Source organism: Anser brachyrhynchus (genome assembly GCF_964034855.1).
Source record: "Anser brachyrhynchus genome assembly, chromosome: 16".
NCBI lineage: Eukaryota > Metazoa > Chordata > Aves > Anseriformes > Anatidae > Anser > Anser brachyrhynchus.
In genome coordinates, this window is record NC_137734.1 from 5717104 (window position 1) to 5732223 (window position 15120).

At 37.6% G+C, this 15120-nt stretch overlaps 2 protein-coding genes across 2 annotated transcripts in view; one reads left to right on the forward strand and one right to left on the reverse strand.

The window, feature by feature from the left end:
• The window catches only part of ANKRD60 (ankyrin repeat domain 60), a 299161-nt gene that overhangs the window by 52891 nt on the left and 231150 nt on the right, over window positions 1-15120 (forward strand). The window lies entirely within an intron of this gene.
• The window catches only part of LOC308178946 (uncharacterized protein), a 43507-nt gene that overhangs the window by 23928 nt on the left and 4459 nt on the right, over window positions 1-15120 (reverse strand). The window contains exon 2 of the mRNA XM_080558232.1: window positions 14764-14911. Within this exon, the coding sequence (XP_080414358.1) occupies window positions 14764-14787 (24 nt within the window). The 5' untranslated portion in view covers window positions 14788-14911. The remainder of the gene's footprint in view (window positions 1-14763; window positions 14912-15120) is intronic.

The following is a 15120-nucleotide window of genomic DNA, read 5'->3' on the forward strand; positions in this document are numbered from 1 at the left end:
AATAAAATGGCAAGGTAATTTTATCTGATCCAACATAACAGTTAAGCACCAAGTGGAATGTCCACTTTATTATCAGTTTGTGCAACTGTGTTGCAGCTATTTTGCAGAAAAGCATGAGGATTTTCTGTAGTTAATGTGAAAAAGGATGGGTCTTAAATTCTGCCTTCAGTCATGGCCCTAATGGCCTGAGAAATAAAGGAGAAACTGGAGTGAAATGTGAAGGCTAAATTAAGAAGAGGAACGTCCATGGACGAATAACAATATCATTCTGACTGTCTGATGAAGAAAGACAGAAGCAAGCCTACATGCACACATTTGCTTGAAGACTTGCTTTTTTGATCTGTGCAGTGTTTCTAAGTGAATCTTCAGTTCTCCTAGGAAACCATTATTAGGCTAATTGAAATGCTGCTTGTATGTTTAAAAGCAACAAATGCTGTGGTACATCCTTAAAGCCTTTCAAAAGATTGTATGAAATTCTTACTAGGAAGCCAGGTACACTATCTATAAACTCTTAAACAGTGTGAGATCTAAACTATAAATGTTTCCAAAGCCAGCAGACTTTCCTTGTATTTTAAGCAGAGTATTTCAATGGTTTTACGATGTTGCCCAGCAAGATGAGGGTAGAAGTGGGACTCGGTCCCAGAGCGGTGACATTTTTGCAGGGAGATTTTAGCAACGGGAGTTCTATTCTCCTTTTTAGAAAGCAAATGGCTCACAGAATAGTTGCTTTCACTGCTAGTATATTCTTGTCAATTGAGATACTGTTTTGTCTTCTGTTTGAATGAGAACATGGAACTAATAATCTTTTAAATCTTTATGCAGCTCCCTCTCTCATTGAATGTTTTAATCATTCACACCAAGCAGCCAAATTCTCTGGTGCATATGTATGCTGTATTGAAAGATAATGGATGCATATGTCAGAACTAAATTTGGCCAACAGTCAGGGAACTTGACTGAAGGAGCTGATTCTTCTAAGCAATAATTGAAAAATATTGCTAACAATAGCCTGGTATAAACTTGCCCTCATGGGTGTACGGGATCTTAACGGTTCAGCTCCAGTATGCATTAAGTGGAGAGCCTCTCACTGACTTAGTGGACATTGGATCAAGCTTGAATTGGTTTCTTTGTCTCTACATGCTTCATCCCCCCCTTTTTTTTGTTGTCAGTTGCATTCAGATATCCAAGAACTCTTTTGCAGCACTTATGTGTTCATTTCAGTTTTTACCCTCCCACCCTCAAATTATAATTTCTCATCTGTAACACTTTAGAAAATAACAAGACATTTCAAACAGTTGTACACATTTTTGCTGCCCCTGTACACAGCTCTCTGTGTGACATATTGGAAATTAAAAACATTCCCTTACGTTTCCTTTGTGTGTCTCATATTTGCCATGGGAATGTGAGGTCTAGTTTGTTGACTCAGTTTTATATATATTCTGTACAGATGCCCACAAAGGCTCATGATGTATCTGCGTCATATGTTACGGTAAGGTGTTTGCTCTCCTGCCTGAGAGAGCCAGAAGCCGTGCGAACACATGTGAAGTAACAGACATGCGTCTCACCAGTGCTTATTAGCTCCAGCTCAGTGCCATGCTCGTAAGTGCTAGTCAGCTCACAGGCTGTGAAGAATTTGCTGGCATCTCCTTGCAAAATGCTCTCTAGCACCATCGCTAAATAGCTTTTCAGTATGCTGCCCTTTCTGTGCTTTTCTGAACAGAGGGAAGTGAATGGAAAAGAGTTTGGAGGGAAGGATACAAATTGTACTGAATGTGATGCTCATTAAGTGCGCAAAATGCTCTTGAGTTAGGTTAGGGATGCTGTTATCCACTGTGAGTGGTATTTTGCACCAAAGTTAACGTCTTAGTGATAGTTGGATGGGAATAGTAAATATTTATCATATGTGGCTGTTGAGCATCGTTATCTGTGCATAAAAATTGTTAGTCATTTGTGAAGAGAAGTTTAGAATTTTCTTAGCAAACCTGTGAAAGGGGGTTAATAAACAGAATAAATAGTCTACATGGTGTCAGCTGGGTAGAGGTGATCTTGCTAGCAAATTTGTTTATTTGTTTGCATTTGAAGAATGGATGCTTGTTGCTTTTTAAAATTTTATTAGTATTATTATTTAGAAAAGATAAAAGACTGTCCCACACTGGCTCACCATGCAGCTTCAGCTGTCTGCCAGAGACTTCATTTTCATGCAGAAAAGAGAGTTTGTTTTTACGCAGATAATTCTGGCAAGTTTCTTCTAAAAAATCCAGCAAACAATCTTCTAGGCCCGTGCTCAGAGTTCACTGCTAGAATGTCTTTTCACACAGTTTTTTTTTTGACCTCAGCTGCTTGCATTGCACAGGAAGCTTGGAAGTATCAAACCTGTGATGCAGTGCCAGTCTGTCAGGCACAGAATGTTGTCACTTTCTTTAAAATAGCTAGCCTATAGTTGCAGCTATAGATGGATGTTGAGTCTATATGGACAAGCAGTTATGAAGTTCATTTTTTTTATCCATAGACACACCTTAAAAATAATAAAATAATAATGGTGAATCACAGAGAGGCTCTGCTGGCCCAGCCATGTTTGTTTTTATTATAACCTTATGTCTAAAAGGGATGTGACGGAGAAGCAGGTTGCCTCACCTCTATTATTATCCCACTACTGATGTAAGATGCTGGAGTCCCCAGGCCAGAGCATGTAGGGCCTGAAATAGGGAAGAGGTTAAGTACGGAATACCTTTTTCTCCTGGAAATTCAGAGAAATGAAATGACTTACTTGAATTCATGCAAGATGCTTTTGGCAGAGCCAAGCCTACTTTTTAAAAATAAGAACATCTTTCTTCATTTATGTCCGTAGGGACTATATTTCAGAAAATATGCTTGATTTACTATTTCAAACCTCTTATTATTTTTGATATGCTATAGTAAAATTTTGTGATCATTTAGAAGTTACTTTCACACGTCTAAAAATAATATTTATGGCAAAACAGGTAGTTCCCAAATGTTTTGGGAACATTAAAAGTCATTTCTATGAGAGACCAACAGACTGTGGGCTGATGTGCCACCATATGCTAATGTAAATGAATTTGTAAGTAGTAGTAGATGAGGACATTCAATGTGGTTTGATAGATAAGGCTGGCTCCAAACAATTAGACACAATATTGGATTCCTATTAGTTTATGTGTTTAATTTTCATGATTAATATAAAGCATTTTCATCTTCTGACCCCAACCTAGTCAGCAAACAGAACTAAATGTGTGGTAAACTGGGATGCTGGACATACTGCCATTTTTAAAAGGCTAGGAAACTGAAAGCTCTTCACTGATAAATCTAGAATATTTCCAGTATTTGGAAATTGCTTATTTCTATAAACATAAATCCAGATTCTTGGCTCTGTGGCTCTGGACATACGCATAGCAGACAGTTGTCATTACTGAACTGCTGTCAGGACAAAAATGGTCTGCTCAGCTGCTGTCACAAAGGGAGAACTTGGGGGTTGTAGGGTACAGGCTACTGCACCTCTGAACTGTGCCAGAGGTAGTTGGAGTAGCAAGACGGAGTAGAAAATTTGAGCATACTTTGAAAATTATGTATTGACTCTCTTGGGAATTAGGAACTTCTGCTTAATGACTTGACAATAAACATTTTTTAATGAACTTGGGTCTGTTTTCTCCTACAGATGGTGCTATTTTCACATGAAAAATCTGAAAAGTTTGAAATGTCAAATAACTTCAATGCAAATTCATTTTCAACCCAGAGGGGAAAAAAAAAACAGGATGTTGCAAGGACTATTAAGCAGAATATGAAGGAGCATTGCTGTGGTAGTGGATAAAAATCAAAAGGAAGCTTCATAGTAAGCTCTTCAAAACCGTCCCTCTCCATTTTGCCCAATCTGAGCTATGAGGTGCTGTCATGTTCTGGAATAGATTCATATCGTGCTGGGATTTGCTCCTGTGAAAATAAGTTATATTAGTAGGGGTGTACACATATCTACGAGTGGAAAATATGGCTTCCAGAACTTCCACCTCTCTCTGTTTTTCAAGCTAGTTTATCCATCCTTTCTTCCTCTGCCTCTCACTTTTTTATTGCATTTGAATATCCTGAAGTCAAAGAAGGGGAGTTATTGGAGGCGTATTGGAGCGTTCATTCACCAACCCCAGAACTAAGCAGATGCTAAAAGGTTCACTTGAGAATCAACATTTATGCACCAAATATAGTGGGCAGAGGTCATATATCCTGACAACTTCAGAAGTATCATGGTGCTCACTCCTTTTCACTCTTCTAGTCCCACACCACAGGACCTGGATGATGTTCATTCCCCTTAGAAAAACATCTACAGCTATTTCTGTGTTAGGCAGGTGTAAAGCTATACATGAGGACACTCCCCATAAAAAGAGCCTTTTGGCCCTGTTATGCCCTTAGGACTTTTTAGTCTATCTTGTCTTGAGTATATAGTGGAATTTTCAACCTCTTAAGAGTGCTACTGATACAGAGGGCCGTTATATTATGGCGAAAAAAGAGAATTTGATGTCTATATTAAAAAGCCAAAAAAAGCATTTGTAGATTTAAAGTCAAAGTACATTTTAAAAAGGCAGCAACAGCCCATATTGTGTTTTCTGTCACTTTCTGAAAAGCCCATTCTTGGTGCGTACTGTGAACAGGTCTTGTTGCTGATTCAGGCTCAGGCTGAATCAGAAAATTGTCAGGAGAAATTTCCGATACAGGACCTGAAATGGCAACAAGGCAGCACTGATACTGGGAGGAGTTGCCCTTCTCTGAAATCACACAGTGGGAGAGCAGAAAGGAAATCACATTTCTCCCCATCTCCTCATTCCAAACCAGCAAGATTTTGTTTTCTTTTTTTTTTTTTTTTTAAGTAAATGTGTGTCATGGGCTGGCAGAGGCTGAATGTGTCCCTCTGTGAAGACAGTCGCTGCTGGAAACACGGTGCTGCCAGCAGAGTGTGTGACCAAAACAATACAGTTTTCTTTTTTTCCTTTTATTTCTCTTTTCAGAACAACTCCTAGATGTTCTGTATATTGGCAGGCAGGAGGAAAAAGAGACAGATGGTGTGACAGTGGGGGAACAGTCTATTTTAGCACTAATAAAAATGGGACTTGAGATCCATGTATGGCAGAGAAATTAGAAACTTGGAATACTAGGGAAAAAGGAAGACTAGAACTGACCTTTCAGTGTTACAGAGCTATGCAGTGATGGCTTTTCTTTTGCACTTGAAATTTACAGTTTTATTTTCTCCTCCTGTGAAATATGAATAAAACCAATGGTGGTACTGATGTACAGTTTAAATCCTGTCTTAAATAATATTGGCTAAAATATAATTTGGTTACAGAAGGTGAAATGATCTCATGTTCAAAAAGAAGGCTTTTTCCATCTGCATCATTCTTACAACTGCTTGTTTTGCATGTTTTCTTCTCTTAAGTATCTGAAAAAAGGAATAAAAATGGATGTTCCCCATTCTGTGAACTCTGATGGGTTCATGCCAATTCACCTGTCTCGTGGGTGTAGCAGTCACCGGGCTTGTGCAGCTCTGAGGAGGTAATAATAGCTGGGAAGGAGAGAGGCTTTTGCAATCTCTCTGGGCATTCTCACTGTGTAGCTCTGTTTGATTTGAAGATTTTCTCCTTTAGCATTAGTATCTGTTTTATTTTGAGGGCATGAGTAAGGCTGTAGTTAGCATGGCCTCTTAGGGATATAAAATAATGGGGTTTCTTGTTTAGTCAATCATAAGGTCTCACCTCTGTCTTTGTATTGAGGGATTTTATGTCAGTCTGCAAAGCTGGTAGTCCTAGCTGCTAGACAGGATAAGGTTTGTCAAAATGAAATTAATCTTCCACCTGAAAGTTCTTTTACAGGTCAGCATAGCTAGGCCTCTCTTAATTGTTTTGTTTGATGGAACTCACTTTTAACTTTCCTAAAAGTAGTGCATCTGGAAAGAGGGAAGGAGGGAACAACGTACACAGGTAAGACCAAATAACTTGCTAGGGAAACATCCAGTTCTGCAGGCTGATATCAACAGTCTGTCTTCTCATTGGTAGGAAGGAAAAATATTATTTCTCCTCTTTAGGAGTATAAACACAGCTAATTTCCTGTGACCATCGTTTGACATCTTGGATACGGCAAACTGCTGTAATTAACATTTAGGCTACCCCTAAGAAGTGTGTAGTACTTTGAACTTAGAGAAGTGACAGGCCTTCAGTTGATAAAATAAGCTATTTCCAGAGCAGCTAAAGATAAAATTGTTAAATTATTCCACATGTTTGCTTCTGATTCAGTTCTCTTACTATCACCAAGAAAAGTCTGAGAAAAAAATGATATGGTATTTCTACACTTTTCTCAAAAGTGACATCCCTTGGAAAGAAATGTCTGACTTTTATGGACAGCCCCACTAGACTCGGCTAAATCTGAGATGTTGACAGAAAGAGAATGAATATTCCTATAGGGGTGATGTCTGGCATGCTTCTGCCATGCTATGCCTGCAGAGATCCTGAGTGCAAAGTTTCCTGCGTTCTTAGGAGTTTCCTGCAGTGCTCTGTTAACTGAGTTGTAAAAACAGATGTGTGTTGTATACAACTGTTCCTAAACTGTCCTGGTTCTTCAAGGATGGCTGAGAGGGTATGAAAGAAATTGTGTGGAAGGAAGGAAGCAACAGAAGCCCAATTCAACTGTCAGGAAAGTCTACAGGAATTTTTCCATTGACTTAACGGGAACTGAATTAAGTTGTTGGTGAGAGGCCATGTCCAAAAAAACTCCAGACCTCCTCTTCTATTCCACATCTGCTGTGGATCTGCTGAATTTATTAGGAGTAAAAATCTAGCTTACAGCATATGGAAAATAGAGGGGGTGAAGGTTATGAGAAACCCCCAACTTATTGATGTGGGAGTGGAAAAGTCCTGCAAAATGAACTGTTTCAAATATACTAAAAACATAACCCCCAAAAGCCTACAAAGCCTTCCTGCATTCATAGTCACTGACTTCATCAGTTTCACAGCATTACTTTTCAATCAGCAAACATCATAAAAACAGGAAGGCAGATTTATGGCTGTTTATTAGCCAGCACCATTACTGTATTTACTGTAGTGTGAAAAAGGAAATCAAGGAAAAGTGTTATAAATCTTGGTGGCTGCAACCCAGATGCATTTATTTACTTACTGGATACTTCTCTAGTAGCTTAGCAGATGCCTGCTAGTTTACACATATATTTTGAGCATATCAGCAGACTGCTCTAGAGGGATGGGTGTTAAAATTCTACTGGGGTCTGTTTTGGGCTCTGCTAGGAAGAAGTTAGCGAAATGTGTTCAGTTTAAGTAGATAAACTAGTTATAGAGGAGATACCAACATGCTAACCAATCAAAGCTTCTTTAAATGGAGTATAATTATAAATACATAATCTTGCAATAACAGGAAAATAAAGCTCTGGCTATTAAAATAAGAACAATAAAAGCAAAATGCCTGTGTTATTGAACAGCTAATATCTTAATGTTCAAAAAGGAACTTCAATTCACATAAATCTTATCCAAAATCCTGGAGCTGTAATATTCCCCTTGCTCTGTGGGGTGAGTGGTATCAAACATGGAGCTCCGTTTCCGGCAGGCCAGTTCCCAAGGTGGTACTTTGCCATTGCAGATAAAATTATGGTTTATCCCAAGAAAGTAAGTCACCTGACCGTGGATGACCTATTTCTACCTGCAGTCAGAAGAAAACCAACATTATCTGTGAATATGGTTGTGTTCAAATGTGCATAAATTCTTTATAGAATGCGTTTTTACTTTGTTTAACCAAACGCCCCTTTCTTTAAATATCTACTTCACAACAGCAAATGTTGCCTTGGCTAGGCCTACTCTTTACATCTTCATTATCTATAAAAATCTAACTAATGAATGGAAGCTGAGTTGAATGCTTAGGCATTAAATGTCTCAAAGATCTATTTCATTTTTCAACTTTCTCACTAAAAGCACAGCTTATTTTATTTTATTTTTTTCAGTTTAGATTTGTGGTCAAATGTAAAATGCTGGATCTAGATTTGTGTTCGAAGTCCAAATTTATTTTTCCTGAGGGAAAATCATGAACCCATTCGAGCCAATTGAAATATTTCCATTGATGTTTGGTGAACCAGGAAATAAGTTAATCCCAAAACCTAACTGGTGCAACATTTCTATAAATCACCTTGGTTTTTATAGTAGCTGTTGTCTTTTTCTACTTACTGTTGGCTTTTGTTGTTAATGCTGTTTTTAAACTGAACAGTAAAATGCAAAGAGATTATAAATTATAAATGAAGTTTCAATGAGGCTGTTGATTGCAATGACTAAAATCTAATTAAGCAGTTTAAGATCTAAGTGATATTATTATTAAAGAGTTACGTTAACAGAGCATTTGATCAGCCTCTTAATTTGTTTTATGTGAATTATGCTTGTAAGATAATGTGATTCTGAGTGACATAAAGATCAATTCTTTTTCTTTCCTTTTTTTGAGGGAGAACTAATATGCTATGTTTAAATTGAAATAAATTGATGGAGAATTCTTAGGGAAACAAAAGCATTCTTTTGGCATCTTAACTTTGACTTCACATAAATACTAGTACTGACTACTTTCTGTGGGTTTGATATGACACTGTATAAAGCACTTATATTTCTGTTCTTGTTTTAAAGCCTATGTGCAGATGGCTGTGTACAGATACCTATACACTTTTACACGGATATGCTAATTTGTTATGGTGACAAGCTCGTTACCACGAGCCAGTGAGATGACTGTGTGTCACACTACATTTTTGCCTCTGAAATCATTGTAAACATCTAATTGCATGCATTTTTCTTTTCTTTAAAATATAGTGCAGTGTGTTTTGAAACCAACAGAAGTCTGCTGGGATGTGCATTTATTATTTAATTTATGAATATGGTTAGTGCAAGCTTATGACCAGACTGGATTGCTTCCTGTGTGATGTAGCTAGGTACTAATCACGAGGACTACACAGTAGATAAACATATCCTTGTTTATGGGGGTGGGACCTATGCTTGGTGGCTCTGGGAGGTGGTCTGGAGGTTCTAACTCACATTCGTACTCCTCACTTCGTGAATTCCATCAGCCTTGTCCTCCACAAGTTTGTTCCCCAGTTATTATGATAGGAAATCAGGCAGGACTTAAGCCTATTAAAATCTGAGTATAGTGTAACTCAGTTGTTTGAAACCAACTGCTGTACTTGAGTGCACAGCCTGACTAGTTGAACAGCACCACAGGGAAATTGGTACAATTGCAGGGAGCCCATCCTGCTGCCAGGTTATAGACAGTGTTCCTTGGGCACTGCTGCATTGCCCCTAGTTGGGATGAAAGGACTAGGTGACCCACGTAACAGTGCTACCATCAGCCTTCTACCTCCCACAGACATAGCTGGGATTCTTGGATCAGCTCCTGAATCCTCTTGAAAAACAGCTCTGCTTCTGCTGCTGCCTATTTTCTCCCTGTTTGTGGATATCCAGTCCACAATGACTTTAATTTCATTGAAATAGTTTTTCAAGGGGTGTCTTACAGCAGATGGTCTCTGGCAGGGGAGGACATCCTTCTTAATTCACATTTATTTTTAAACATCCAAAACGGAGGAGCGAGGAAGAGGGAAAAAAAAAAACAAATCGTGGGGAAGATGAAGAAACATAATGCACTTAAAGTACAGAGAAAGACTGAGGGTGCCAAACACTGCAGAGGAAAGAGAAAGTCATGAAGCAAAAAATGACACTACGAAAGGAAGCACAGCTGGTTGATTCACTCTTGTGCTGTGCTATTTGTGTATTTTTGACTCTTGTATGCAATAACCAAACCCTTATGCCTAACTTTATGTCCTTTCAACTTCATTGTGCCTGTTGTCATGTGGTTCATTCTGCATCATTCCTTGAAAACAATCTCTAATGAGCCAAAATGTACAGTATCATTTTTGAATACATTCTTGTTTTTCTTTTTATGTCTAGAAGGGTGGAAAATTACTTTTGCTCTTGAACTGGTTCAAAATCTTCCTCCCACACTGAGGAGCTTGGAAGTGGGTTTGGAAGACAGTATTTTCTGGCTGCAAGCATCAAAGTGAGATCCAAAGGGCAAACATCTTTAAATATTTAACTACTAATAACCTGGTTCATAAAACTGACTGGGTGTTTATGGAAGACAGTATTGCTACTTTATGGTATTGATCCAACAGACGCAGTTAATCTTGTATTTTAGAATACAAAAAATGCACAAAAGTCATTCTGGACAGAAAAAAGAAATATTAATCTCAGCAAACTGCTTTTAAATATTGATGTCTCAGCAGCCTTGCTATGTCATTAGCATTTTTTCTTTATATCTTGAATTTAATCAATACTTTTTTTTTTTTGAGGTTATGATCAAGTAGCATAAAACATTTTACAAAATCTGTGTGCATGTGATATATTTTGTGTTCTCTGAAAGCTCTGTGTCTAACATGATCCAGCAGACAGCGTTAGTAACTACTGATAGACGAGGGCTAAAATTTAGAGCTAAATGACTGCTTTTCATGTTTCAAGTTTTAAGCATTAAACTAAATATACTTTAAAGAGATTTAATTTTCACTGGTCAAAACTGAATTCCTTCCAGAAATCAGGCAACCACTGAGGCCCAGAAATCAACTTTTTCTTTGGAAATCACAAGAATCCCATGAGAATTTAAAGGCTTACTCTTTCCGAGACACCTTGAGATTCTTAAGTTCAGGTACAATAGAAGAAGAATTGTTTTATTAGTATGTAAAGTGACATGTTGATAGATACCTATCTTCTGAATGGTGGTTTCAAATATTAAATGATGATTATCCAGAGCTCCAAGGCACTGATTCTTTGAAAGGGCTTTCAATATTGTGGGAGTAGAATGACAGGAGGCTGATTGCAGCTGATTAATTCTGAGCTACTAATCTGTAGACTTTTTTTTTGTTCTTGACAAATGGTATAATTTAAGTCCCATAGAAGAAGAGACCATCCAATTTGAGGGCAATAGAGAGCCTGGTTGAGTAGGAACTCACTTGACCGTGCTCTCTGCCTTTCCTTCCTTGAGAATCTCCCAGCTTCAGAGAAATGCTCCACCTCTCTCTTCCAGCAGCCTGCAGGGGAGAACCATTGTGTTTGCTCTGTAGGCAGACTATAGGAGACATCCATATCCTAACAAGCATAAACTGTAGTTAGGTAAGATGGGCAAAGTATGAGAAGGAAATAGATTTGCCTTTGCTTATTGTTTATACAGACAGCATATGATGCATGCGCTGTCATTATTAAAAAAAAAAAAAGGAAAAAAAAGAAAAAAAAAAAAGAAAGGAAATGTCTATACTTAGAGAGTCCTAAGGTGTTATTCTAACTCTCCACCCTTTCTGTACCTGGCACATTGACTAATGTTATCTTGGACATGACAGGTAAAATAGCGATTTGTACAAGAAAAAACAGCATGTCCCAATATGACTACTACAGCTTGAACTTTTAATTTTACTTTTTACAAAAGTATCAGTCAGCTACACAACCCCTATGCATTCTTCTCCCCTCTAAAGGTCAGATACCACTTCCTCTTCATTATGTTCTTTTGCTTTTAAGCAAGAAGCTTCTGCTTGAAAATTTTCATGTATCACTCATACATCTGTAGGGCAAAACATTGCTTCTAGGCATTTATCACTCACTTGCAGTTGACACATAGTCATAAAGGTGACCTATTTCATATTAACAATCAATTTCCTTTCATTGTCACCACCAGGGTATGTTCTACCCTTTCACTTCCCTTGTCAGAAGTGTAGATTTAGGGGTCAGACTGAAGATTCTTTGAAGGTAAAAGGATGATTGTTTGACTCTATGCATCACTGAATTCTGTCAAATTTGTTTTAATGCTGAAGAAAAATACCCAAGCATTGCTTTCTAACAGAGAATAATGGAACACAGTCAGACTTAAGTATCAAACTTTGTATGCGATCTTGGTAAAATTGTTTCTGTAATGCAAAGAGCTTTATATGAATCTCATAAATTTCAAGGTGTAATAGCAGCTTATTGGAGTTCTTTGTGTGATTTCAGGGCTTTGTGTCTTTTATATTACTTGAATTATGGTGTTGAATCTTGGAAAAATTAATAAAAAATCCATTTTAAAAAGAGATACTTCTGCATGTTACTGAAGTCTGTGTTATGCAAAAGAAATAGTATGCATAAACCTACCGTGTTCCTGACATCTGTTTGAATTGTTGAGCAAAACGGTCTGTGTTCGCATTTTAGGAGACACAATAATTCACCAAAAGGTGCAATCTGTCTTTGGAGAACCCACAGGTTTGTCACTGAATTTCATTATCAATACAAGGCATTTTTGTGTGAAGAAAATGCCTTGAAGAGGTTTGTCTGCAGGAAAAGAACAGGATAATCTTTAGAATAAAGATACTTCTCTATTTCATAGAAATCCTCAACAGCTGATAAAATTTTAGCTGTAGCGTGTATTGGATTGGAGTTAATTTCTAATTTGGAGTTTTAAATTCCTTCCCCCTTCTTCCCCAATATTCATTCTTCTCAAAGCAGCTGAGAGTAATTTTTACTTCTTGTTCTAGTTTTATCTGAATCCAAGTGATGTAGAAAATCAGTCCACAATAACGTTTGTCTAATTTGTATTGATTTCCCTTCTACTTTATGCTGCTAAGATAAATGTGCACAAGGTAATTTAAAATATATTTTTCCAATAGTAAAAACTGTACCCATTTAATGTGCTTATCTGGGATGTAAGAGATTCAGTCAGGTCACTGGCATAAATACTGGTTTTGTTTTGTTTTGTTGGTTTTGTTCTTTTCAAAGACAAGTGGAAACTGAGAAAGTCCTGTTGCTACAATAGCAACAGATTACACAAGAAAATTCTCATATACAGAAATTTCAGCGCTTGGGAAATCCAGCTCCCATTCTGCACCTCTGCTCCTAATGCAACACAGATATAGCCTGACGTGGTTAGTCATGCTGCATGCTGCCTTCAGGATTTGTTCCACCATGTTCCACTGGCCTTTTTGAGGGTTAATGTGCCAGTCAGCTTGAGTTAGCACACCAGAAACTGGTTCTGAACAGAAACATTATGCTTAGATTTGGCAGACTTTTTGTTGGAAATTCTGAATTAGGAACTTTTGAAGTAACCTTCAACACTGGTGTGAAGTAGAAAAGCTTGCGTTGCTCCCTGCTTCTGACAGTGGTGAGACATCGTTACCAGCATGTGGGCCCTGAAGTATTGTGCTCTTGGTTGTAGTTGGTTTTAGCTTTGACCTTGGGAAGATCCTGCATATGAATCACTTTGTTTTCAGTTCCATGAATTCATCTTAAAATTATGAAACAATAAACAGTGTGGCAAAGGACAGTACATTTGAGAAGGAGACAAAACAAAAGAAAAAAGCCAATATTGCTGGAAGCGGCAAGGCAGCCACAGAAGTGTTTAATCAGTAAAGAGACAAGAAAAGAATGCCTAATAATTTCAACTTTTCTGAAATCAAAGTAAAGGGAAGCAAATACTTCTAAACCTACAAGTATACAAAAAAATTTAGCCCACCTGCAGCTATTCTGAGCTTTCTAGATTTAATGTAGAGAAGAGCGAGGTCACCTGGAGAACTGAGAGACATAATACCGTACATTTCTACACTTGCATTTGTGTACATTCATTTTTTCATTGACTGAAAGCTTCCTGTGTTTCTGATGTAAAGATCTCAGAGCAGACACCACAGTGTATGAAATACTAACTGTAATCTATACTTGAAATCAAAATATGTGTAGGATAGAGAATTATTTCTGATGAATCAGAGAAAAAGTTCCTGCAAAATGGTTTTGAGTATCTATTGTGATTTCATTGGCATAAAACTGCCATTTTTTTGCATAGCTAGCCTAAGGCACAGAAGAATTATCTTAAATTGCAAATGTTCAGGCTAGTGAATTTTAGCAGTGAGAGGGACTATATCTCCTTTCATGTTAGTATGTAGTTTGGTGTGCAATGAAGAAATTTTCCCTCATTTGTGGGGACAATCTGGCAGGAGACATAGCAGGCAATAATACAACAGAGGGCAAAAAGGGAAAAACGAGTTTGGAAAGAGGTTCAACAAAAAGTTTGTCCTGTTTGTAAATAATAGGAATGACTACATCCCTGATAACGTTCACACCTGCACTTCTGCCAGTGTTGGTGCAAGTAGGAACTATGTCTATTTCTCTATAATGGTTTGAAAGGAACCTGGCCTGTTATGAGGCCCTATCTCATCACATGGCAAGCTTCTTAGCAGCTGGTCAGAGATGTGGGTGAGTGAGGGAGACCTGAATGAACGAGTGTCTGAATGAATGAGAGACTACAAATGTTACAAGCTTTGTGGTTTTCTTTGCAGGCACCACAGAGACCACAAAGTACTGCCCACTACATTGTAATTTTGATGTCATAAGGTTCTTTATGGTGTTGCATTTGGGGGAGTGTTTATGACTCAGTTTTATGTGTATCTTTTCTGATATCTCTGTTAAACTACAGAACTATATTGTGCTACAAAGTGAGGCGCAAACTGGGTACCATTAGAGAAATGTATGTATGTTGTATTATAGATAAAACACTCTTTATGTGACACAAAAAAAATAATAATTATAAATATATTTTTATTATTCTTTCTTTTTAACCCTTCTACTTTATTACCGTAGGCTCTACAGGTCATTACAAAAGGATTAAATGCTTAGATAGGTATGCAATGGGCCAACACCTTAAAGCCTTTTAAAATTATTTAAAATCTTTAATTAAAGAGAAACTTACCTGAAAGCCATGACATGAAGACATCTTCGGACACAAACTGACTCATATGTTGAAATGGTTCACTTTTACTCCAGCAAAGCTCCTACTGAGGTCAGACGCAGGGGAGCAGTTATATGTGCCTCAGCTGTCTTCTTGTTTCCAGGTGTGTCTGTATCAGGTTTAAACAAACATTACAGTCTGAAATTTTATGTAGCTGCAAATGGAGAGACTTGCAAAATCTGTGACTTCTTAAGGATTTGCTCTTATTGTGTGTTCAAATACAAACAGATATCTACCATAATTTTGATGTGGAGAAGCTTAGGGATATGTAGTTCTAGTTGTTCCATTCACAGTATTTATTTATAGTTGCACAATTAG